This window comes from Grammomys surdaster, unplaced genomic scaffold (genome assembly GCF_004785775.1).
Source record: "Grammomys surdaster isolate TR1022 unplaced genomic scaffold, NIH_TR_1.0 213, whole genome shotgun sequence".
Taxonomy (NCBI): Eukaryota; Metazoa; Chordata; class Mammalia; order Rodentia; family Muridae; genus Grammomys; species Grammomys surdaster.
Window position 1 is genome coordinate 3634826 of NW_021604658.1, and position 24886 is coordinate 3659711.

The 24886-nt window shown below is 47.0% G+C and overlaps 1 protein-coding gene across 3 annotated transcripts in view; it reads right to left on the reverse strand.

Annotated features, from left to right (window-relative positions):
• Ypel2 (yippee like 2) overlaps nt 1-24886 on the reverse strand; it is a 59490-nt gene that overhangs the window by 19567 nt on the left and 15037 nt on the right. The window contains exons 2-3 of one of the 3 annotated variants that reach the window (XM_028772459.1): nt 17936-18249; nt 5918-6007 (exon numbers count right to left, since the gene is read on the reverse strand). In XM_028772459.1, coding sequence (XP_028628292.1) covers nt 17952-18249 — 298 coding nt within the window. In that variant the 3' untranslated portion in view covers nt 5918-6007; nt 17936-17951. Of the gene's footprint in view, nt 1-5917; nt 6008-17935; nt 18250-24886 lie in introns of those variants that run through there. The other 2 variants (XR_003712017.1, XM_028772460.1) reach the window with 2 other exon arrangements.

The window sequence follows — 24886 nt, forward strand, 5'->3', positions numbered from 1 at the left end:
ACATACCTTTAGGAACTGGGTTTTGGGGGGGGTTGAATCATGAAGTCAGATACATTACTTAAAAGGTCATCATCATCATTTGGGAGGAGAAGCTAAAGCAAAAGGAGTCCCACCGTCCAAGACTACCTTGGCAATGTAGTAAACTCCAGGCTAGCCTGAACGTCAAAAAAAAGCCTGGAGTTCAGTGGATCTCCGTGAGCGCCAGCCCTCAGCTACACAGTGAGTTTGAGGACAGCCAGAGCTACATCAAGAGACTGCATCTCAGCACGGGGAAAAAAAGTGGACGTGCGGGAGGGGAGTGTCCCTGTAAGAGCCTCAGTGTGGACTAAAGAAACCAGGTAGAGCACCTAAGTGTTTTTTGCTACAGGGCAAAAGCTACACACACAATATAGACTCCTGAACATAACTGGATCAGAATAACCAGGCGATCTGCTCCTACCCAAGCCAGGAAAGGCTCCACAGCCCGTCTCGGAACGCTCAACACTGTGTAATCTGTGAGCTGCAGGAGCTGACAAGGTCTCTGACAGGGCCAACCTTCTGAGCGCATATCCTCTAAAGACAGCTACTGCACACACTCAACAGCTCTGACTGTTAGACCTTCCCACATGTTTATGAACTTCCTCCTTGTGTCTTTGCTGTTCATTGGCTGGTCTAACTGATGATCTTTTTCCCTAGGGCTCTCAACACATAGTTAGGGAAACTAAAATTCCTGTCATATAATCTGGTGTTCAACTTCCTTGGCCAACATGAAAGTATTGGGTTCACCGTGAATTATGAGGCATTGGAAGATCACTTCCTAGTCAAAAGACAAATAAAGAACTGAGGATGTCTAAATGACCAGTGAGGGAGGGAGGGAGGGAGTGGTTCAGAACCATCCTGTATGGTCACATGAACAGCCTATAAGTGTCCTTTATTTAAAGCTGCAAGACCGGCTGGGTACCAAGGAGGATTTCAGCTAGATGTCTGTCCTGAAGGTGCTTATTACAATCTGGCCAAGCAGGAGACAGGCCAAAAATACATAAATAATAAAACATTCTAACACTCTGTGTTTAGAGAAGATGGCTGGCCTGGAGAGGGTTGGAGCACTGCCTGGGTATGTCCACAGGAGAGGGCTTTCGTTGGGAAGAAAAAAGAATTAAGCCTAAGATAAGAAGCCATCGAAGTCAGAAGCCAGCCACCTACCCTGCCCACATGTGATAGAAACAAACAGTGGGTGCTGGAAAGATGGCTCAGCAGTTAAGAGCACTGACTGCTCTTCCTGAGTTCAATTCCCAGCAACCACATGGTGGCTCACAACCATCTGTAATGGGATCCGATGCCTCCTTCTGGTGTGTCTGAGGACACTGATAGTGTACTCATAAAATAAATATATCTTAAAAGAAACAGTGATACAAACAGGTGTCAAGAAAATTAAGACAGCATCTTGCTACGAATGTGGAAGCCCAGGGACCCTGAACTAGGTGATCACACCTCAACCACTCGAGGGTACCAGTACAGGTATGACCCATTTGTGGGTAAAATGAAGACCCCTCCCTTATATTTCCCACAATTTTTTCACATGTATTCATTTATTTTGTGAATGTGTGTACATATGGAAGTCAGAAGACAAGTTCCAGAAACTGGTTACCTCCTTCCACTCTACAGGTGGTGGGGACGAAAATCATCGGACTTAGCAGCAGGCATCTTTAGCTGCTGGGCCATCTTGTAACCCCTAGGACTATGAAGGCAGTTACTATCTGTGTTGTGTGGGTGAGGAAAAAGGCCTGGGGCCTGGGCCACTCTTAGACTCCCAAAGAGGCTTTGATCCCTTTCAGCCATCTGTCTGTGAGCCTGGTGTACTGTGTGTACTTCCCAACACTGGGCTTTCTTACTGCTTCCTTACTCAACTTCCATTGCTGGTGGGGTTGGACAAGGTGAGTGATAGCTGACAGAGGGGTAGTCGATCTGAAAGCAGAATGTGTTAGTTTTCACACAAGGACAGCCAGGTGGACCAAGGAGTGGGTGTTCTCATACCAACTGCAGCACTTTCATGTTGCTGAGCCCGGACAATAAGTCCTGGTGTTTTACATGTCAGTGATAGAGCCTCTGATTAGGTCTAACAAGGGACTCAATTAGCATCATGGAAACACAGAGCAGATTTCAGAAGAAAGGTCAGCCACAGGCCCCAGCATTTGCTGTCAGCCATCTGCTGGGCAGGAAGTGTTCCTCAGATCTATTTTTAATCATCTTCCCTAGGCGCAGGCTCCTGGGAGGGAGAGCGCAGAGGCTGGGGTTATTCCGAGACAAACATTTAATTGCCACCTTTCCATACACATCTGAAAACAGTCTCTGGATACTCAAGAGCAACGCAGACATAGAGGCCCAGTTCTTGGATTCTGTTACTGTGGCCTGGGCCCACAAGGTCATTCTCTGATAGCCATGGGTGAAGAATTACTCCCTGGGAAACAGTCTCAAGGCTGGATTACAACTCTACTAGGAAACTTGGTGACTCTATAACCAGGTCCTAGGTACTGGGTAACAGGGAATCTTGGCCTAGGAGTCCACGGCTATTCTCCAAAGCAGGCCTGCACTGTGACCTGTGTAGACTCATTGTTGCCGTCTTTATTTACACACATTTGTCTCATCAGAAAGGTAAATTAAAGCCTGTGGAGCTGGGCATAAACCATTACTCAGAACATGGGAAGGGTGGAGAAAAGGAAGAGGTTTCATCTCTGCTCCCAAGGACTCACGCTATATATACTGCAGCAGGCCTATCTATCTAACTAACATCTGTCCACTGGCTTCTCCCACCTGTTCCAGCCACAGGTTCCAGTCTCAGTACGGCCCAGGGAATTAGACAGTGAATCTGGCATGACCAGGGTAGATTTTACAGAAACTGAGTCTGATTCAGGAAACCCTTGTGTTCAAGAACCACACCTCAGAGTCTTGTCTCCTGACTCAAACTTCAGCCTCCAATTTCCACCCTGAGGTAAAGCTTCAGTGTATACACAACTAGGCCCCAGCCAAGCCAGGTTCCATCTGCCAGCAGAGACCTGGAGCTAGGCTGTGAGTTACTACCACCCTACCTACACAGCTCTGTGGAGCTTCAGGGTACCGTGCCCATGACAAAGAAGCTTGGGGTGGGGGCGGGGGTAGGCACCTTTCCACCCTCCCTCCCTCTGCCCTCCTCTCAGGAGCTTATCAGAGGGCAGCAGGTAGGAAAGGTAAGCTGAGAAAGAGCATTTGGCTGGCTGCAGGATCTCAGCCTGAGGTGTGAAACAGGAGACTGGGCACTGGAGAAACAGCAGCACTGGCTGGACCAGAGCGCCAGGGAGGAAGGCAATGAACAGGCAGGCCTGTGCTTTACAGAAACAGATTCCCTTGGCTGGGTGCTGGAATTCTAACCCCTCAGTGATGGGGGAACTCTGCTCCAGTGAGCTGAAGTATTTATGTGGGGGCGGGGGTGGGGGCAATCCAAAGGTCACTCCCCTGACCCAGTTGGACCATAGTTAATTAAGGCTCTCAAGCCCTGCCGACTGTCGATTCCCTCTTCTCGTCTGGTTTCTGGAAAGAAGGGAGTTAATCAGCAAACAATTTAAGAAAGGTCTACTTTAAGAAACTGTCTACCCCTGCAGAGGATCATGGGTTCCCTCTCTATCCTCTCCTGTGCGGTGGATCTGAGCCAAAAAAAACAAACCACAAAAACAAAGAAACCAAATAAAAAACCCAAAACCAAACAAAAAACCCTATTTTAAAAAAGGGATGGTGGGGGTAGGGGTGGCAAGATGGTGCTTGCCGTGGTCTGATCACCCAAGTTCCAGGACACGTATGGCAGAAGAGGATCCAAACTAAGGATCCAAACTGTCCTCTTGACATCCACACACGGGACGCAGCAGGCACACCCAAATATATACTTTACCCCTCATACACCCACAGAGGAAAAAATAAATGGCCTAAGATAAACAAACACAGCCAGGCCTGCTGGTCCACACCTGTAATCCCAGCACTCTGGAGGTGTAGGCAGGTTGTTCAGGACCTGCCTAGGCTATACAGTAAGCAAGACCTTGTCTCTACAACACTTTATATGGGCTAAGAAGATGATGGTTGATTGATACAGCGGTTGCTCTGCAGAAAATCTGGGCATGGCAGCTGTCACCCCAGCGACGGTGAATGGGAGGAAGTGTTGGGTGGGAGGAGATGAAAAGACAAGGCTGAGATCAGGCAAATTCGGGCTACTCACAGCTGGCTGGCCTTTCCAAATTACCAAGCTCTAGGTCTCGTTCTACAGATTCTTTGCACAGGCAAACCCACTGCATGCATATATATAAATGAATGATGTCATTTTTAAAAAAAGTAATAGAAGCTTCCAAGTGTGGGGCTATAACGGACAGCTTCTAATCATTCAGGCAGCCTTAACTCAAGAAGTTGGGGACATTGGGCCCAGGCCCCGAGAGCCTCCAGGCCACACAGGGCACCTTTATAAAGGTCTGCCATGGCCTGTGGTTTGCAAATGATTTACCTGACTGCTGCTTAGCTGATAGCATTGTTGCAGTGATGGAGCCTGATTATTAATAATTATAAACAGCCATAGCACATTATCAATGCTTTATCAACTGCTATACATGATCAGCAATGTTAGTCAACTCAAAGGCCTAGGCAAACAGTTTACAGAAGCTAAAGGGAAGTTGGATTTTCCAGAAACAGGCTGTGCTATATAATATTCCTGTCCGTTACAGCATACAAAATTGTGTCTAAACTCCTTACACTCTGTGACCTACACCTGCAGACCTCCCGCTTCTGACACAGGCTCTGCTCATCTGCCTTACCTATGGCTCCCTAGACATGACTCTAAGACACATTGCACTCAGAATGGACTCCTGTCCACTAGCCACAGAGCAAGACTTCACATCTATGCAGTGTTTCAGCCCATTTTATAACAACTAGAACATAAGCTGTCTATAGGCATTAATTATATTCTGGCCACCAGAACTGCATACAGCAGTGTTCACTGTCTGTTTAGTGGTCAGGGAGGTTTAGAGACTTGTCCAATGTAACAGTGATAACTTGGTGCAAAAGCCAGGCCTCAAGCAGAAGATTTTGAAAATGGTGCCACTGACTCTTTACTCAACAGAGCTGCACAACGTTTTCCAGTTAGAATGAGGAACCTTTTTAAGCTGGCTTAAAAAAAAAGTCCAGGCAGTGGAATGGAATTTCCCATATTGTTGCCTCAATTCCTATACTATCCATGTCATGCCATGCCAACTGGAGCCCTGTATGGCCACTTCCTCCAACACTCACTTTGCAATGGTCATCTCAAACATCTACCCCAGGCATTCACAAGGCCTGGAAGCCCAGGGCCACTCATGTTTGTACGTGAGGTTTTGGTGGAGCTCTGACGCTATTTGTTGATGTTTTCTCTGGTTCCACAGAGCTCGGCCACTAAGATGATAGGCTCAGCAAAGCCTAATATTTACTATCTGGTCTTTACAGAAAGTCTTGTAGACCCTTGGCTTCAAACCAAAGAGAGGCTCAAGACTCTGGAGAGGCCCTCCTTCCCAGAGACAGGCTCCCCACTCTCACCCCTCACCTCCCCTTTCTTTGCAAGCTCAGTTTTTTTGAATGAAGTCATTTCTTTTTTTAGCACTGTTTGCAAGCCTGGGATCCACACTAGCCAGTTTAGAGACATACAGGAGCCTGAATACCTAGCACATGACCTGGCACCTAATGGTGCTCAATAAATGTTTACTGAATAAAACCGAGGCATGGGAAGTCAGCCAGTCTAGCCCTGAACCAAAGTCCATCCCCCTGTCAGTTTCAAGGTGACCAATCACACAGGTGGCTAGCAGCAGCCTGGTGACCTAGATGTGCCAGGGCTTATCTTATCGGCTTTCCTTCTTCCTCGTGTACTTACCCAGCACCCTGCCCCCACAGTGCCCAGGGCGGAATGGCCTGTTGTTTTCACAGAGAGGCAGACAGGCAGGGAGGAGCTTTCCTCCCCCACAGATAGACTTTGCGTTTCTTCTTTCTCCTGGTAAGGGGAGGATGAAGAAATATGATTTCATTTGCTTCCTCTCCTCAGGTTTCCTGGGTAAAAACTGTCTGGAATAAGCCTCCTGGGTACCCTTCTTGTCATTTGGAGCTTTCAGCATGGAAAGTGAAAAGGGGAGCCTGCGAGTGGGCTTGGGCAACTTTTAGAAGGTCCAGAGTTATGAGCAGAGCAGCTAACAGGGAGAGGCCCTGCCCCTGAGAACAGACAGCCTCCCCAAACAAGAGCAAATAGCAGGCAATTGTGCTAGGCTGAACTAGCACAGGCTGGCACTGCAGGATGGCCAGGGGCAAAGCTGTGGGCACTGGGGCATCTCATGGAAGACAATCTGAACAGTATGGAGGTGATGGTTTCTCAGCACCACAGACAATCTCGACCAGGCTCAGGGTGAGGGCTCCCATTTTGGCTGTTTCCTACTATGTAGCCAAAGGATCCAGTGGACCAGCTCAGGGAGGCCAAGACTCTTTTTTGTCACTTTGGTATCCCTACTCTAAGAGCTAAGGGATAGGCTTGCATCAGCAGGTCTCCTGCTGGCCTCTTTTCACATTCATGGATGTTTCTCTATCCATCTGTTGGGAAACCAATGCTAAAAAAAGAAAAATGAAAAATGTTCTTAACGGGGCCAAACCTAACATAAAGGAATAGGGGCTCCTGGCTTCTCAAAGATGGGCAAATTTCCTACTGATATTTACAAGCTGCCCCCCCAAAACCCAACAAAGGGAGAAGAGCCATAGAGAAAGGGGGACCAACACCACCTGCTATGCCCTCTGACATTACTGTGGGTCTAAAGAGGGTGTTTGTGGACCAGCGGATGCTGCTGTTTTTAGCAGCAGCCGGTGGCTCTGTCTCTTCCCCTTTCCCGCTCCCCCTCCTCTGACTCAGTGCCCAGCCATAGGCCAGGGAGGGAAGAGAGCAGAGTTTGGCTGCTCTGACCTCTAAGACAATACTTGGGATCACAGGGTTTTGCAGTTTTGCTGAATTTCAGGAACAAAGATATCTTTGTTTTGTTTTGTTTTGTTTTAAGATAAAGAAAATGTCTCCTTTCAAAAGAACCTCAACCCCCAAGTCCACCCTGCACCCTCACAGAATGAGGCAAACTGATAAGCCATTCTCAGCTAGGGATGCAAAGCCAGCCTGGAAACCCTCTTCCAGAGGCCAGAGCAGCAGTTGTCACAGTGGATGGACATCTCTGTAACTGGTTAAAATGTGGGTCAAAAGCAAAACAAAAAGAATGAACCAAGCTCACAGATGAACCGGGAGTTAAGGTGGGAGCCCCTCGGCCGCTGCTGCGCAGTTACCTTCACATTGTAAAGAAACTCCATGATTGCAAAGGCGCCCATCACTGAGGATAACTGACGGCTGCCATGCAAGAGCTAAGATTCCCAAAGAAGGAAAATACAGAGGGCCAGCCCCAGGAAGTCACTACCACGCCTATACTTTGTATTACACTGTGCTTTCCAGTTACCTCGTTTAATTCCTCCCCACCCAACATCAAACCATGTATCTTGCTATGCTAGTCTCACTTTGTCCCTGAGTGGAGGTCAGAATGCTGGCAGCCTGGTTTGTACCAAACTGTTGCCTTGGGTCCTCTTTTGCAAGGTCTTGCATTCAGAAGGTGGGGGAGGTGGAAGGAATCTTGCCAGGCTAGCATCCTGTACTTACGTAGATGAACACAGAAAAGAAAGTCAGAGTGGAGCAGTCCTGGAGGACCACAGGCTTGACACCTTCACTCTCCTGGCAGCAGAGGCTGGACCCAGTGCTTATAAGCACCTGTTATGTGTAAGGCAGTAAGCAGTGGACAGCTAAGAATAAACTCAAAAGCCCTCCTCCATTTCTCTCTCTATGCCTTGGTTTCCTAATTCAAAGGTGAGAGCTCAGGTTCAAAGCCACTCAGTTATAGAGTTCTAAGGGCAATTGAACCTCATTAGGAAACAAGGCAATTATATCTATCTGCTGGGGGTGTGGACCCATTATCCCAGAACTTGAGACTGAGACAGGAGGACACGGCCTGGCCTAGACTACACAATGAGACTCTCCATGGGATGGGGGTCAGGGGTTAAAAACCAGGCAGTTCTGTAACAATTCAAAGCAGGGAGGGACATTTACAGGCCAGGCACAGTCCCTATGAAACAACCTCAGCTGGTCTTTGAGAATGGGTAGAGATTTCGTGTAGGATGGTACTTGCCTAGCATGGGTGAGGTCCTAGGTTCCATTCCAAGGTCCACCCCCACCCCTCCAGTGTATGGAAATTAAGTGGAGGAGCAAGGAAGATTCCCCAGCATGGGCTGTGTGGGGAACAGAGGGCGGTATCTACCACCACCGATACTTCTAAATAACCATCGTTGGCAAAGGCCAAAAGGAACAGCCTAGGTCACACAGGCTGTGCTGAAAAAAACTAGGCGGGTCCAGGTTTGGCTCCTCTGTAACCCTGGCCTCAGGCATGCCACGTAATGCCTACCTAGAAAGGCTGTTGTAAAGTATGTGAAGGAGAAACACCTGGAACAGTCTGACAGGCAGCACATAGCCAACAGCAGTGACATAAATTTCTTAGGTCATTTTTTTTAATGATACCCAAACCAGTCTCAGTATTAACATTCTTCTGCCCTCTGCAGTGAGCCTTGCTCTCCCCGTATCGTACTAAGATCACTGGCCCTCACTGCAGGAATCATGCCGCCTTTATCTCCTCATCCCTAGCCCCAAAACAAGTGTTTAAGGAAGTATCACTCAGGTTGAGTCTGGGATTCTACCCCTAAAATCTTAGCACCAGGCAGGCTAAAACAGAGGATCCTAGGTCAACACTGACAACATATCAAGACCGTCTTTAAAGGGGGGCAGACGGTGAGACTGACAAAAGAAATAAAATATTGCACAAACTGTACACGAACTTAGACTCTGGTCAGTTCTTCCGAGTCCAGCAACCAAACCAGCAAGGGGACAGCTTTATCATTCTGAAGGCCAGAGGAAGAGCTAGAGCAAAATGGCAGGAGTAGGGCAGGCTCACAGCAAGTCTTCTTCCCAAACATGATTCTTCCCAAACATGACGAACACTCCTGAATACGTTTCTGGCCAGGAAGAGTCATGATGCCTACCTGTAATCTCAGCAAGATACAGAGTAACTGCAAGCCTGAAGCCTACACTATAGAGTTCTAGGCCAGCCTGCGCTACAGAGCAAAACCTTGTCTCAAAATAAATAAAAGTGTTAAAAGTGTATGTGTGTGTATGTCTGCCCCCCATGGATTTTGAGTGGAAATAAGTTTATGAATAGCTGTCCAAATACTGATGTAAAACCCAATCTTATGGTGCAGTCATGTAAAACCCAATCTTGGGATACAATCTGGAATCTTAGGGTACTCTGGTACATGTTTATTTGTCAGCCACAGAACAAGCTTGCAGCACATGTCTCATTTGGTTAAGTCAACATCTCTATCTGGTATTTAAAGGAACCACACAGAAAGGATTCTGTTTGAGCACCTTTGTGTTCCAGTTCTCTGCAGTCTGCAGCAAGACACAGACTATCAGTCCTGGTCCCCAGGGCTCCCCTGATGACAGACGGTGAGTAACACAGGTGCCGGGTCATGCATTTTCCCAGGGAGCAACCATGTGGCCATCTAAAGAGTGAACTGACTCCCCTGTTCATGCCTGAAAGTGAAGGGGCATTGTTTCAACCACTGTATGCATCTATGCATGCCAAGCAGCAGTCCACAGTGGAGGCCTGAACTGCCATGCAGTTTCCAGAACATTCAGACCACAGCAGTGGAGCAGTGGACATAATCGAGTTGCCACTGCGACCCCTCCTCAGCTCTCTTATCTTCTACACAACAGCAGCACTAACTGCAAGCTGGCCACAACATGACTTACCCAGTGTCTTAGTGAGGGTCTTACTGCTATGAGCAGACACCACGACCAAGGCAACTCTTATAAGGACAACATTTAATTGGGGCTGGCTTACAGGTTCAGAGGTTCAGACTATTATCACCGAGGTGGGAACATGGCAGCATCCAGGCAACCATGGTGCAGGAGGAGCTGAGAGGTCTACATCTTCATCTGAAGGCTGTTCAGATACTGGCTTCCAGGCAGCTAGGATGAGGGTCTTAAAGCCCACCTCCACAAGACCACACCTTCTAACAGTGGCACTCCCTAGGCCAAGCATATACAAACAGCATGCCCAGTCTTCAGTAACATCACACTGCCAATAGGATGAAGCCTCAACTTCCAGCAAAATGGCTTCAACCTTCTTCAATCTTTTATTAGCCCGGAAGAAAGGCTTCTCCCTGCAGCCTTCCTGCATGGCCTGTGTGCATTCGGCCCCTCCCGCTATTTCTACAGACTTCTAAGCACAGTGGGTAAAGGTCTCCTGCCTCAGTTTCCCAAGAGCTGGGATTGCCAGGTATGTGCCCACCATGCTTAGTTCACAGATACTTCCTTCAAGTACAGCTAGAACCGCACTCTCTATGTAGATAGGGGTTCAGCTGGTTTCTTTGCCTGCTTAGTCAAACAGACAGAGCTATCTTCCTATGCATATATAATAATCACATACATAATTTCATGGATTCTACAGACCCCAGACTGGTGGAAACCTGCCTCCTGGTGCTAGTCTTATTTTACTACTAGATAAACTGCCATCTTGAAGAGCAGTGCTGACGTCAGAGTAACATGACATCATAACCACTCTGTCACGCATGGACTAATGGGACATAGATGTCATCATACTGGTGATGGCTGTCTCAGGAGAAACTTAAGGTCAAGTGCAAACTCTCCAAGGGATGAACCTATTGTTGCCTTGAGGATCAAAGCTCCTCAGTGAGATCATGCAGACAGTATCCCCCTATGTGTGGCATGGCCGTGCACACAGAGAGAGCTCGGTGTATATGTGATGTTTGTGCAACAACAGGAAGGAGCAAACGAAACTCAAGAGAAGAAAGTACAAGCTCGGTCCCTGCTGTCATCACAGGATCAGCCTCATCTGTGGCTCATCTCACCCTGAAGACACCATACGGCACAGCATCTGCAGGTTCCAAACTGCGTTTTACCAAGAATTGCTGCAATCCAACCAGGCCATGTAGTTCAAAAAATTTTCTGTTCAGATTTCTTTTACCCGAAACACGCACATGTGCATCCCTTCATGACATTCAGGCTGGGGAGACAGAGGGCTTGCGGTACAGGCCTGAGTTTGAACCTTACAACCCATACTTAAAAAAGAAAAACTGGGTGTGAAGGGAGAAAAAAAAAGGAAAAAATAAATAAATGACAGGTGTGGTATACATTTCCTGCAACTGGGAGGCAGAGGCAGGGAGATTCCTGGGGCTCGCTAGCCATTCAGTCAGTCAGCCATCCAGTCAACCAAGCCTAATCAGTGAGTTCTAGGCCAGGAAGAGACAAAGTGAACAACAGCTGAGAAGAAATACCACTGAAGACTGACCTCTGGCCTCCACACGGAAGCATGGATACATAGGCACGGTCACACCTATAGACTGACAGACAGACATGGGGAGGAGTGTTAGAGGACAGGGGAAGAAACTTTAAAAAGAAAAAAAGAAAAACACAAAGACTCAAAACTTTGATCTATGTCACACAGGAATGGGTCAATCACCTGTTTCTGAAAGCCTTTTAATTACTGGGATACGAGTGAAGCCTTGGTACTCAAAAACTTTTATGAGCTAGATATTTATTTACAGATTTAATTTCAGGCTTTTGTTTTCTTCCCATGGTTAATAGAAACTAATTTTATTTCAGTGTTTTTCTTTTTCTTTCTCTTTCTTTTTTAAGTTTTTTTGAGACAGAGGTTCTCTGTGTAGCCCTGGCTGTCCTGGAACTCACTCTGTAGACCAGGCTAGTCTCGAACTCAGAAATCCACCTGCCTCTGCCTCCCAAGTGCTGGGATTAAAGGTGTGCGCCACCACTGCCCGGCTCAGTGTTTTTCTTTAAACCAAATATAACATATATTCATTGGATTTAAAAAAAAAATGCAAGGGGCAGGTGAGATGGCTCAGCAGTTGAGAGGACCAGAGTTCAATTCCTAAAACCCACATGGTGGCTAAGGACCATAACTCCAGTTACAGAGGATCCAGGGCTCTCCTCAGGCACCAGACACACATGGTATACATACATTCAGGCAAACATATACACACTCAGAGTACAGCATCACCTGCAAGCTAGAGACAGACACTAGGGGACTAGTCAGTGAGGGCCGTGTTACATGGAAATGTTCCTTGTGCATTACTACCTTCTATGGGAGCACACATTACAACTGTTCTAACAGCCCAAGGTCTGTCTGTTTTCAGTTTTACCTAAAGAAAAGGAAATGCAGACATTTCCCATGCTTCTATATTCTTCACGTGATTGTTTTCTTCTGTTTTGAAATAGGACTTTATGTAGCTCAGGTTGGCCTCAAACTTGCTATGTAGCCAAGGGAGACCTTTGAACTTCCTGACCCTTCTGTCTCCATTTCCCTAATGCTGGAATTACACATATCAGTGGTTCTGGAATCTAATTTTGGGCTTCCTATACGCTAGTTCAAACATTCCAGATAGATCCTCTGCACAGGACCTTAATACTATAGAGCAGTGGTTTTCAACCTGCAGGTTGTAACCTTTTGGGGGTTCAATGACCCTTTTATAAGGATTGCCTTAAGACCATCCTGTATTTACACTATGATTCATAACAGTAACAAAATTAGTTATGCATGTAGCAATGAAACTAATTTTATGGTTGGGGGTCACCACAACATGAGGAACTGTATTAAAGGGTCACACCATTGGGAAGGGTGAAAACATCTGCTTTAGAGTATTTATTAAAAGCACAAAATGGTGAGCAGAAGAAACAAAAGAGAAAGTCTGTCTTGACAGGACGGTCAGCAGGATGGGGCATATCTCTAGGCTGCCACATCAGCACCCCCATGTCTGTAACCTATAAGCCAGTGCACTGGAGCAAGAGGTCAAAGTCTTTCTGGGAACCACAGGTGTCAACCCTAGGGCTCAAAGGCACGGGTGGGAAATGAGGGCAGGTTAGCCCTCTGGCAGCCACAAGATCAATACAGCTGTAGCATATTGCCCTCCTGACTCTCTTATCAAAAACAATGCTACATGTAATCTCTTGGCAGGAAGAAAGAGTCCAAATGCCACCATAGCTAGCCTGAGGAACCCTATAAGGAACAAAAAACACGCCTCCCGAGTTCCTAGCCTCAGAGGGATTGCCAGAAATCAGAAGGCAAGTCAGTTTAGGGCTTATCCCACAGAACATGGCCCAGGTTGAGACAGAGGTCCCTGGTTCAGACATAGTGTAACCTAAGGCTGCTGCTTCACTGCCTTACTCTGTTTCCTGACCAAGACTAGACAGCTTTGCAGTTCTGGAGCATCTCTGTCTCTAAAAAATAATCAGACCCAAAGATCTAACCAAACAGTAACAAGTAGGTAGGATGGCGAGCAAAATATTTCTTCTTTCCACCTGCCCTGGACACCCACCTAACAGCCTCCCACGATGCGCTTCCTTCCGATAAGGATCAGGTCTCGGAATGAAGTCACAAATCCCCAAATGCCTGGCTGCTCAACTGAGGGTCGGTAGGAGGACAGCAAGGGGAGAGGCCTCCCGCTGGCCTTGGTGGTACAGTCTGTACATCTTGACTACACGGGAAGTTGAGGCAGAAGAACTCACTGATCCGGTGGGAACCATTATTATTTTATAACCCAAGTGTATTTTGATGCTTTCTGGGGCTGGCAACATTAAGAACAATAGTGCAAGCAATTCTTCAGACCAACTCAAAATCCCCCTGCAGACAAGCACCCCAGCATGAGGACCACAACACCCTCGAGAAAGAGATTGTGGGACGCCTTAGCACATTCTCTTTCTCTCTTTTTTTTTCTGTCTCTCTCTCTCTTTTTTTTGTTTGGTTTTTCGAGACAGGGTGTCTCTGTGTAGCCCTGGCTGTCCTGGAACTCACTCTGTAGCCCAGGCTAGCCTCGAACTCTCAAACTCAGAAATCCACCTGCCTTTGCCTCCCAAGTGCTGGGATTAAAGGCGTGCGCCACCACTGCCCGGCTAGCACATTCTCTAGATAGTTCTATTATCAATTCAAACTTTTCCCCTCCCACAGTCCAGAGGCTCTGGTACTGCCTCTAGACACACTGTGCTACCAACTGCCCTTTCCCTACATCCAATGTCTATACATCAGGTCTTGATGGAAAACTCCTTACTTAAGCAGAATATCCCTCCAACCTGCTCCCCGCTTTACATTTGGAACAACTTTATATTGTGAAGATTTTTGTCATTCACAATCCACCCTGATTGCATCTGAGTTGTGTGGCAACCCAATGAGGTAAGGCTGCTCCCTTCCCCCCGGGAGGTATGCCTCGCTATGGAGACAGCACACAAAGGCATACACTAAATGCTAGTTACCTGCCACTTGATGTGGTCTCAGTGTACACCTATCCCCCGGTCTTATTGAAATAGATGTATTGGGGACATGTGGCTTTTAGGAAGTTATTAGGCCATGAAGGCAGAGCCCTCATAAGTGAGATTATTGTCAGTATAAAGGGGCCAGAACAAACAAAGCACAGCAGCACATGCCTGTGTATACCTGGAAGCAGAAAAACCTCTTAAGGCCCAGCAATTAAAGACCATAGAAAGGGGCAACTCCACAAGACTGTCTCAAAGCATATACACAAAATATGCTAACAAAGAAATGAGCTGGAGGAAGATCTTTGGCCCCTCCCACATAAGGCCACACGGTAACAAGCCATGTGTGAACTGGAAAGTAAACCTTGAGACACTGAGTCTGCCAAATTTCCCAATCTGGGATTTTCCAGCCTCCAGACCTGTGAGAGGTAAACTTGTTCAGGAGCCACTCTGGTGACAGTCTGGTGACTCCAGCCCCCATAGACTTGGGCACTATGAACACAGAGGATGCCATTTTGCCCATTTTGTAAGAAACTGAGACTCAGGGGTTGGACAGCTGGTTGCTGGCAACTTAGCTCCCGGGTATGTAAAGTGAGCCGGGTAGGAAGCAAGCCCAGCACAGAGCTCTCCACCCCCAGAATCAACACACTCAACTGTTTCAAACTTTACAATGCTGCATTTCCCTGGTGGCATCCTAGCCACTCACTCACTCCTCTGGGCCTGTCTCTCTCCATCATGAAGTCAGGCTCACTTTTTATGTTTTTTGCCCCCCCCCCCCCCAACAAACATCCAGCTCTCTGACTAAAGACCCTATTACAAGTACAAAGCCTCATTAATTTCACTGGGGTCCCCGCCCGACTATCTGCTGCCCAGCTCTCTACTCCTACTGGGCCTACTCTGAAACCACACAGGAGATTAAGTCAAGAGGGGAACAGGAGGGACATTCTCTCCTTGAACTTTCCTAAACGGAGGGGGGTGGGCATGAGAAGAAAGGCCCATTTTTTCCAAGGAGGGGGCCGAGGCAATGATCTTTCCATTAAGGGGACAAGCATAAGGATGTATAGATTATTTAATGCCGGGGGTGGCTGTGGAGCGGAATAAAGGAATCTTTGTACAATGCCAAGCACAGCTCCCTCGCTCTTTCCCTAGTCAGGCATTTCACCCAACTCCTAAATCATCCAGCTCTAATGTGCCCCATCTGTGCACTGGCCGTGGCCAATGAAATCAAAGCCTCTGCTGACTTTGGCTTAGACTTGTGAGCCTTCCTGCCCTAAAACGGGTAAGGAGGAGGACACGAAGGCAATACAGACTTTTCTGCTTCTTCCTCATCTTCTCCCAAGGCTCAAGCATCATCTCCCCATTTATCTGATCATTTACTGAGCTTCTGCCATGAGTCTGTCAAATTCTGATCAGGGGACTAAGTCAAACAGGACTCACAAAAGGACATGGAAGGTTCGAGAGAGAAGGTAAAGGGGGAGGGGAGGCTGCTCTTGGCAGAGCTGTGAGATACCGGTTACCAGCATGCTCATGGAACGCCGCTAGTGTCTCGTGGCTAAAACAAAGCAAGGCCCTGCACATCTGCCTAAATACAGCAGATGTGACCCCGAAAAGCCACTGCCATCTCTACATGTCCAACTTCTACCCATCTTTTCAGGATCAGCTCAAAGAAAGACCTTGTCAAGAAATCTGACTGAACAGCAGACAATTATCACTTTTCTTACTTAACCTCCACGTTGAAATCTTGAATATTTTTGAGTCTCAGTTTCTCACCGGTATGATATATGACTATCCACTCACCTTAAAGAGTCACATGGGTGAGATAGCAGTTTTCAGTACATCATTTATTGGAGCCTTGACTTCTTATACCCAAGAACACTTCTTATGTTAAAATGGTGCCTCAGATTCCTCCCTTGGATAGAAACACTTATTTTGGAAATGTCTACAAAAAAAAGGTTGTGGAAGGGGAGACAGAGCCAACTCAAATACAAGTTTGTGGGCTCATGTTCCATGCCAGGAAACTGGCTAGTTAGTTCTCCCAATGATATAGCCTTCCATATCCAAATTCCCAGCCAATGGTTTACCCCAAAACTTAGAAGGAATTATATGATATAGGTAGAAAGTAAAGGCAGGCTTAAGTGTAAATAACAAAGTTCAGAAGAGAAGTTGGAAAAGGTAAAGTTCAGCCAGGACCCTGGGCACTCTAGGAATCAAGCCTGTAAGTCAGCACCCTGGAATAGAACCATAAGAGGTCTGTTAGGTTAGAATCTATGACCACAGACTTAGTTGTCTGGGCAGCCTTCATGTGCCTGTCATGTCAGCCTGCAAAAGAAGGATGCTGGCTGTCACTAGTATGAAGTTGAGGCTACACAACCTAAGGAAAAGAAAGCAGAGAGGGGTGGGTGCCTTTGCCAGCACTTCTTGCAAACAGCTGGAGAGTGCTAATTTTTTTTTTTAAGTCTGGATCTGTATAAGTATCTGTTTGTCCTCTAATTGTGTGAAGATTTTCCTGTGCTTCTCAGGAAAGATGCTATTAAGGGGAAATTCTCCCACGATCTTTTCCTCTTTGTCATCTAGCCCCAGTAAAACCTGTTCCTCCTCCCCTGGGAATCTAGAGCCAGGAGGGAGATAGCTCCCTTGAGAATGCTGCCCAAAGTATTGGGTTCCTGTGTTACACAATCATGATGCTGGCTTCATTTATTGGTAAGCCCCGGCCTCAACTTCAGAAGTAGCTATCAAGGGCACCTCTGGGAAACCACGGGCTCATTCTTCAAATGATCACATTTGATTGTGATCAAATGTCACACTGTATTACTTCATGTATAAAGGTCCCAACAGGCCAGGGGCTCAGCTTCTTCAACAGGCTACTTCTGCTCCTCCCCAAAGAACAAGTATCATAATGTTACGGCCTTGCGACTCTCCCTGGGGCTGGCCAGGGGCTCTCCCATCTCAGATAACGAAGCTGCTCCAGTGGGGTTGGAGTGTGGCTCTGTGGTCAAGTTCTTGCCTAACATACAGAGGCCTGGATGATCTGCAAAACCAAATACCCTCCACAAGACCCTCTCTTCCTCACCCCTCTGAGAATTCACTTCCAAGCAGAAAGCATTTTTTTCGTTCACCAAGCTAAACCAAGTAAACATAAGGTTCTAAAAGGAGGCAGAGGCAGGTGGGTTTCTGAGTTCAAGGCCAGCCTGGTCTACAGAATGAGTTCCAGGACAGTCAGGGCTATACCCTGTCTTGAAAAACAAAAAACAAACAAACAAACAAACAAACAACCTTTTTCTCCCTTGTCTGGCCTGTGAGCTGCTAGGCCCTGAAGCCTCTGACACAGTTGACATCTAACTTCCAAAATAACACACAGAATCATTACTCTGTTCCCACAAATCAGAGTTAACTCTCAGTTGAATAGATAGCCTGTGGGTCAGCCCTCCCCTTATATAAAAGACAGCATGCAAATAAATATCCCAGTCTATATGAGTCCGTGACCCCAGGAGAGGAAATGCCCTCCTCAGTGGCAGGTACCTTGGAAATGAGTTCGTCATGATTGGCCAAGTGAGCTCGGCAGTGGATGCAGCTGTAGGTCCGGTGGCAGGAGGGTAGGTATGCCTGAAAGGTCTTGGATCTTGTCATCTTCACCATTGGCGCTGCCGAGTGTGGGGCGAACTCCGGGGCAGCCCACGAGGCACTCCCACAGGATGGGTCGCACGGGAAACACCGAAAGACACAGGTAAAGGCCGTGGTTTGGCAGGGGGTGGGTGTGCGGCAGGCTCCACACACTGGTGATGTCTTCAGAAGAAGGACTCTCTGGCAGAGGTCTAGAGCTTGTTCTTAGCAGCCTAAAGCAAAGGGAAAATGGCCATCAGCAAATGGAACAAAGCTTCCTAAAAGATGAGCGCATGTGCCACCCAGAGGGGTAACAGACCCTGCCACATAATCCATCACCTTCTTCTGTGTTCCCTCTCCCTGTGTCCACTCTAGCCTGGCTGCTTCGATAGATAGTTGAAGGTTTTATGTATTAGCACAGAATTACGCAGGCACCCAGCAAACTGGCATCATCACCATCCCTGGTCAAAGACTAGTGAACTCTGTGCAGTCCCTGGGAAAAGACCTTCTAGCAATCGTCACCCCTGACAAGGTAGCTATCCTCCACATCCAACGGTCCTGTTTGAGTTTCATCCACTTTCAGATACCAGGAGGATACCAGCCCTTGGAGCCACAACCAACAGAGGATGGCCTCTGCTGGAGTAAGTGTGGGATACAAAAGACTAACTTCCCATTTAATAAAACCCCTGAGGAGGGTAGCCAGCTTGTCTGAGACGTGATTCCCTTTGTAACATCTTGTCGGGACAAGATGGCCAGTGTATGTATGTTTGTGTATTTTAAAAAGGTAAGTAGATGAATTAAATCAATGACATAACGTCCTCACACTTGAAAAACCGTAATGACCATGAAGTTCACAACTTCTTCCCCATTTTCCTGTTTCCCCATTACTCCTCGTTCAAGATTCTACCATGTAGTCCCAGTTCTACGAGCAGAGGGGAGGGGAGAAACAAGGCTCCCAGTGGAATCTTATGAATGAATGACTCTAAAGCTTCACTTACCAGAGGCTCTGGCAACCTGTCTATTCCCCGGACTTCTAATGGGGGGGGGGGGTGCGTTCCCACTTGCCGACCTTCCCAGGAGAGCCGTGAGTGTTAATTAACACCTGCACCATGCTTTGAAGATTAAATTATTAAGAGAAATGGGGGAGGAAGATAAATAAGCTCGTCCTTGCTGGACTGTCTGGGACCCGTGTGGACTTAACAGAAAACCTGCGAATCACAATGCTCTTTTCTCTCTAAACGCACTAGAAGCAAGTCTTCTGTGGGAGGCTTCATGCCCTCCTCCCACCAACCCGCCTTTCATTCTTCCCACGACAGCCATTTGGGAGCTCTACCTTTCGGAGTGGATAATATCACTGCCCAGCACTACAGTGAAAACAGTGGCGAGCGGCTGGTGTCCCTTATACACGTCTCTTCACAGCATCCTTGAGCCAAATGGGCTCCATGAGTAGTCACAAGTCTCATGTGACCTGTCTGATTTCTAAAGGGATTCAGATTCAAACCCACAGGGACCAGAGCCCGATGTCTTCCCTGCTCGGTCTCCCACCTGTTCGATGAGGAATTGGGTTACACACAGAAATGCTGGCAGGAGACAGAAGTGGGAGATGGTACCTTACACTGTGCCTCAGAGTTAGGCTTAGCCACAACAGATGCCTTGGATCCCAAGCTAGGCTGTGGTGACCAAAGGCTAAAAGGTGAAAGAGCTAAGTTACTATTTCCCCGCCCTTCTACTGGGTTTCCTGACACATACTCAGTATTTCTAACACCCTGGTTCTGCTCCTAGCAAGGACAAAAATTCCAGAAGAGGACATAGAGCCTTGGAAGTGGCATCCAGCCGCAGTTCACGCCAAATGCTGCTGTTTTGTTTATTAGCAGGTGGGAGTTCTTTTTGTTTGGTCTGGGTTGTGTTTGTTTGCTTTCTTCATGGCCCAGGCAGGCCTGGAACTTGTCTCGGTTCCCTAGAGCTGGGATTAGAAGCATGCAGCGCCATGCCCAGCTGTCTAAGTCCACAGCCGTGGCTGCCCAGTGGCCAGGATGAGCAGCACTGAACTCACGGATCTTACACAAACACCAGAGAGAGAAAGAAAAACAATGGCTCTGGCAGCCTTTCTGCTTTAGAGAGGCCATACAGGGTGTTTTCTTAAGCACGCAGACAGCTTCTCAATTATGCATTTCCCTGGAGTAGAATTATTTCTTTTCTCACTGCTCCTCTGTAGGAAGCCTAAAAAAAGTACACAGGCAGAGGTCCCCGGTTATGCCCTGAATCCACAAACACTGAATTCACAGCTCCATCTACAGAATGAGTATTGGGTAGGTCACAAGCATGGAGCCATATGCCTCGACTCACCAAGACTAAGCTACCATGTAAGTAATGGCCCAGGCTGCAAGGTACTAAAAACCCTGGGAAGACTGGGACAGGGCCTCACTATGTGACTTTGGCTGACCTAGGACCAGGTAAACCAGGCTGGCCTTGAACTCAGAGACTTAAAAGGTTCAGAATCCTGAGCACTTAGATTAAAGGTGTGCCCTTCCACGCCCTGCATTATTCCTCTTTAGTAATCTCACAAGCATCCTAAAAAAGGGACTTCTTTGGGGAAGGGAGACAAGCAGGTAGAAAGTATTAGAAACAGTGGTGGTTCGAACTGGTCCAGACAAGCTAGAAAGACCTAGAAGGAAGGCAAGAATGGTAGTGAGGCCAGGCCGGAGAGACAGTGACAGTTAAGACCATTGCTCTGGCCCAGTCAGCTTCCAGCACCCACAGCAGATGGCTCACAGCAGCCTGCAACTCCAGCTTTGGAGGATCCGATGCCTCTGACCTCAGAGTTGTACACGCTCCTCTTAAAATAAAACACCTTGTAAGAATGTCCAGGCAGTGGCTAGAGACATTTTGTATCCAATAAGAAACCACAGGCCAAGTAGAAAACAAAGATCAATTACAGTCCCCGGGAAGGTGGGGGGGGGCGGGGGAGGGGGAAATCACATAATCACCCAGCGTTCCTCTCATTCGTAGCAGTCAAGGTTCTTAAGGAGCAGAATTGATATGGGATTGGAGGGGCTCAAAGGCTTTGGTCCAGCTGGGCTGGCTACCCATAGTAAGTCCAAGAATCTAGGAGACATTCAGAGTCTCTAATGCCAGTAAAGGACAAGTAGAACAAAGCTTTATTTCCCCATGTCCTTCTATGGGCTGTGCCAGCAGGTGTAAGATTAAAGTGGGTCTTCAAATCAAGAAAAGTCCCTAGCTGGGTGGTAGTGGCACATGCCTTTAATCCCAACACTTGGTGGAGGGTGGGGGGGACGCTGAATGGGGATGGGAACAGGCTGGATCTCTGGGAGTTCAGGGGAGAAATCCTGCCTGGACGAAGGAAAGAGGAAATGAAAGAGGAAAGGAAAAGGAAAGACAAAAAGAGAAGAAATTCCTCACAGGTATACCCTGAAGCTTGGGTTTTAATTCCAGATATAGTTGACAACCAAGAACAGCCACCACATCATTTAAGGGAGGTTTAAACTGCTTGATTTAATTCTCAATAAAGAGAACTGCATTGCTTTTTCTGAAGAGACAGGAACTACGCATACAGGGTCACAACACATTTTAATTTCTGAACTTTGGTCCCTGCTAATGGTGCCACAGCATGCGTGGAATCAAGAGTCCATCCTGTTGAGCATTCTGTGAAGTCCAGTTGATTTCCAACAATAATCAAAAGCCTCATGGCTTATGTACAATTTAAACAGCATTTTAAGTGAACTAATAATCCACAGTGGAAATTAAAGGGAGACTTTTCTACCACCACCAGCTGGCTTGTGGTGATCACCATGGAAAGAAAATGAGAAGTATTATGATTAAAAACAAAGATCTCAGTCAGATAATACCACCACCTCCTGACTGACAGGCTATTCCCATTGGGTGTCACAGTAACCACTGAAATTCAAATCCTCCCAGATGTCACTAAAAGAGTGGCATGTACTCTTTTAGTTAAGCCATAAGGAACCTGAGAGGTGACCTGGAAGCCAGGCAGCACCAGACAACAGTCTCAGAAACTGGCTGCTGGAGAAAGTACCACAGGAAAGACAGGGCTGCCCCTAACGTGTGTCTGTGCTGTTGTTTATGTAGAGGGAAGGTGAACAGAAGTAGACTCTAGAATCTCACAAATGAGTCCTATTCCTTCCTAGCTGGGCGATACCCAGCAAGCCCTCAATCGCTGACCCTCGCTTTCACGTCCAAGTGTGAGATGAGATGACCCAGTGTTCCTTTAGGGCTGGCACACAATCTACAAACTGTATTTTCAGTGCTCAGTGGAGACAGAATGATTCCACTTGGGATGGGACAGCATGAACCGTTTGGGTGGTTCCAATACACCATGCTCACACTCACATCTGAAACTTTTGTGGCCATTCCCCGCCGCTTCTCAAGTCTGGTACAGCTTTCTCCTGTTCCTACACCAAGCCCTCACTTGTTCACTCAAACTTAGCCAGGTAAGGTGGGTGTAGGAATGCTGTAAAACTGGCATTTGGAATGCTGAGGCAGGAAGATGCTATGAGTTTGAGGAAAGCCTGCAGACAGCAAGAAACATAAGACCCGGGGAGCAGGTAAACTTGGATTCACTCTGGATTCTTCTCACTAGTTACCTTAACAAACTGGGCAAAATGTCTGAAAGAGAGGAACATTCAACATTCCTAATTAGCTACAATCATTCCTACCCCTCCAAGACCAAAGGTATCAGTGTTGCTGTGCCCCATGATTCATGGTGGTTAGGAGGTTGCACAGAGTTTCGGGTCAGCCAGGACTACATAGTGAGACCCTGTCTCAAAAACAAAACAAAACAAAGCAACCTACTGTCATGACTTGGGTGTGATGGAGCAGTCCCAGCACTCCAGGAAGACTGCTCCAAGTTTGAGCCAGGCTGGTCTATATTTCAAGTTCCAGGCCAGCAAGGGCCACTCAATGAAACCTTGCCTCAATTCCAAAATCCAAAACAAAAGAAAAAAGAAAAGAAATCAACAGGAAAAAAAAAATCAGTTATTTTACAAATACCTCTTTTTTTTAAAAAAAAAAAAAAAAAAAATTTACGATGTGAATATACTGTTACTGTCTTCAGACACACCAGAGAAGGGCATTGGATCCCATTACAGATGATTGTAAGTCACCACGTGGTTGCTGGGAATTGAATTCAGGACCTCTAGAAGAGCAGAGGGTACTCTTAACTGCTAAGCCATCTCTCCAGCTCCCAGATACCTCTTTTATAGCTCTGGACCACAGAAAACTTCAAATGCATGTGGTAACACAACCCAGCTTGGACAGCAAGGAACCATGGTCCTTCAGAAACAAAGCCAGCCATTTTTCTCAACCCTGGATACAGAGTCTAGTCTTGATTTTGGGGAAGTATCTGTCACATGACAATCTTTCATGATCTCTGGGACTCCTCTCTTTAAAGTGTGCTGCAGTTGTTATGTTTGCGTGTTTAACTGTGGGTGAGTGTTTTGCCTGCATGTGTCTATGCAGGGCCCTCAGAGGCCAGAAGACAATGTAGGAGCCCCTGGAAAATCAGGAGTTTTTAGTTACAGCTAGTTGTAAGTCAGTGTGTTAGTGCTGGGAATCAAACCTGGGTCTTCTGAAAAGTGCTCTCTCTCTCTCTCCAGCCCTTCTAATTTCATGTTTTAACATTTAAGGAAAACCTTCTTCTACAACGAAGCATCTTCCTTGCACCACTCTTCTCTTTCTTAAGACCTTCAATTCAGCAAGGTCACAGGATATGCTGGTCCTGGAAAGTCTATTCAGAGGTGGCTGCTGAATGGTGGTGCCTTTGCAACATCCATTAGAAGAGCAATGTGACCATGGCTTTGAACGTGCCAATTTACCTGGGGAGGCTCACATCTGCTAGCACATCTGTGTGGAAAAACAGTTCCCTTGAACATCCTCCAACTTACATGGCATTTACTAGGTACTGGGCAGAAGCAGCTGAGGCTGGCTATCAAGAAGATCAGATATCACAAGTTGTGTCTACAACCACAATAGAGAAGAGTAGGGAGACCTCAAGTATCTGAAGACACTAGGGCCAGAATTCAACATCTTCTCTTTCTTATACAGTTCCCAGCTCCAAACCAGAATTAAGGTAACTTACAAAATATGTACACAGAGCCAGGTGTGGTAGTGTACTCCCAACACTCTGGGAGGCAGAGGCAGGGGGATTTCTGAATTCCAATACAGCTTGGTCTACATTAGTCGAGATCATGTCTCAATAACAAAACAAAGGAAGCTGGGCGGTGGTGGCGCACACCTTTAATCCCAGCACTTGGGAGGCAGAGGCAGGTGGATTTCTGAGTTTGAGAGTTCGAGGCTAGCCTGGTCTACAGAGTGAGTTCCAGGACAGCCAGGGCTACACACAGAAACCCTGTCTCGAAAAAACAAAAACAAAAACAAAAACAAAAGGGAAAATATGTATTTACTATACATTAAGATTTAAGATTATAGCCAGGCGGTGGTGGCGCACACCTTTAATCCCAACACTTGGGAGGCAGAGGCAGGCGGATTTCTGAGATCAAGGCCAGCCTGGTCTACAGAGTGAGTTCCAGGACAGCCAGGGCTATACAGAGAAACCCTGTCTCGAAAAAACCAAAAAAAAAAAGATTTAAGATTATAAAATCAGGGTCAAGTAGTAAAATTAAGAAAAAGAAATTAGGGGCTGGAGAGATGGTTCAGTGGTTAAGAGCACTGACTGCTCTTCCAGAGGTCCTGAGTTCAAATCCCAGCAACCACATGGTGGCTCACAACCATCTATAATGAGATTGGATGCCCTATTCTGGTGTGTCCGAAGACAGCGACAGTGTACTCATAAATAAAATAAATAAATAAATCTTTAAAAAAAAAAAAGAAAAA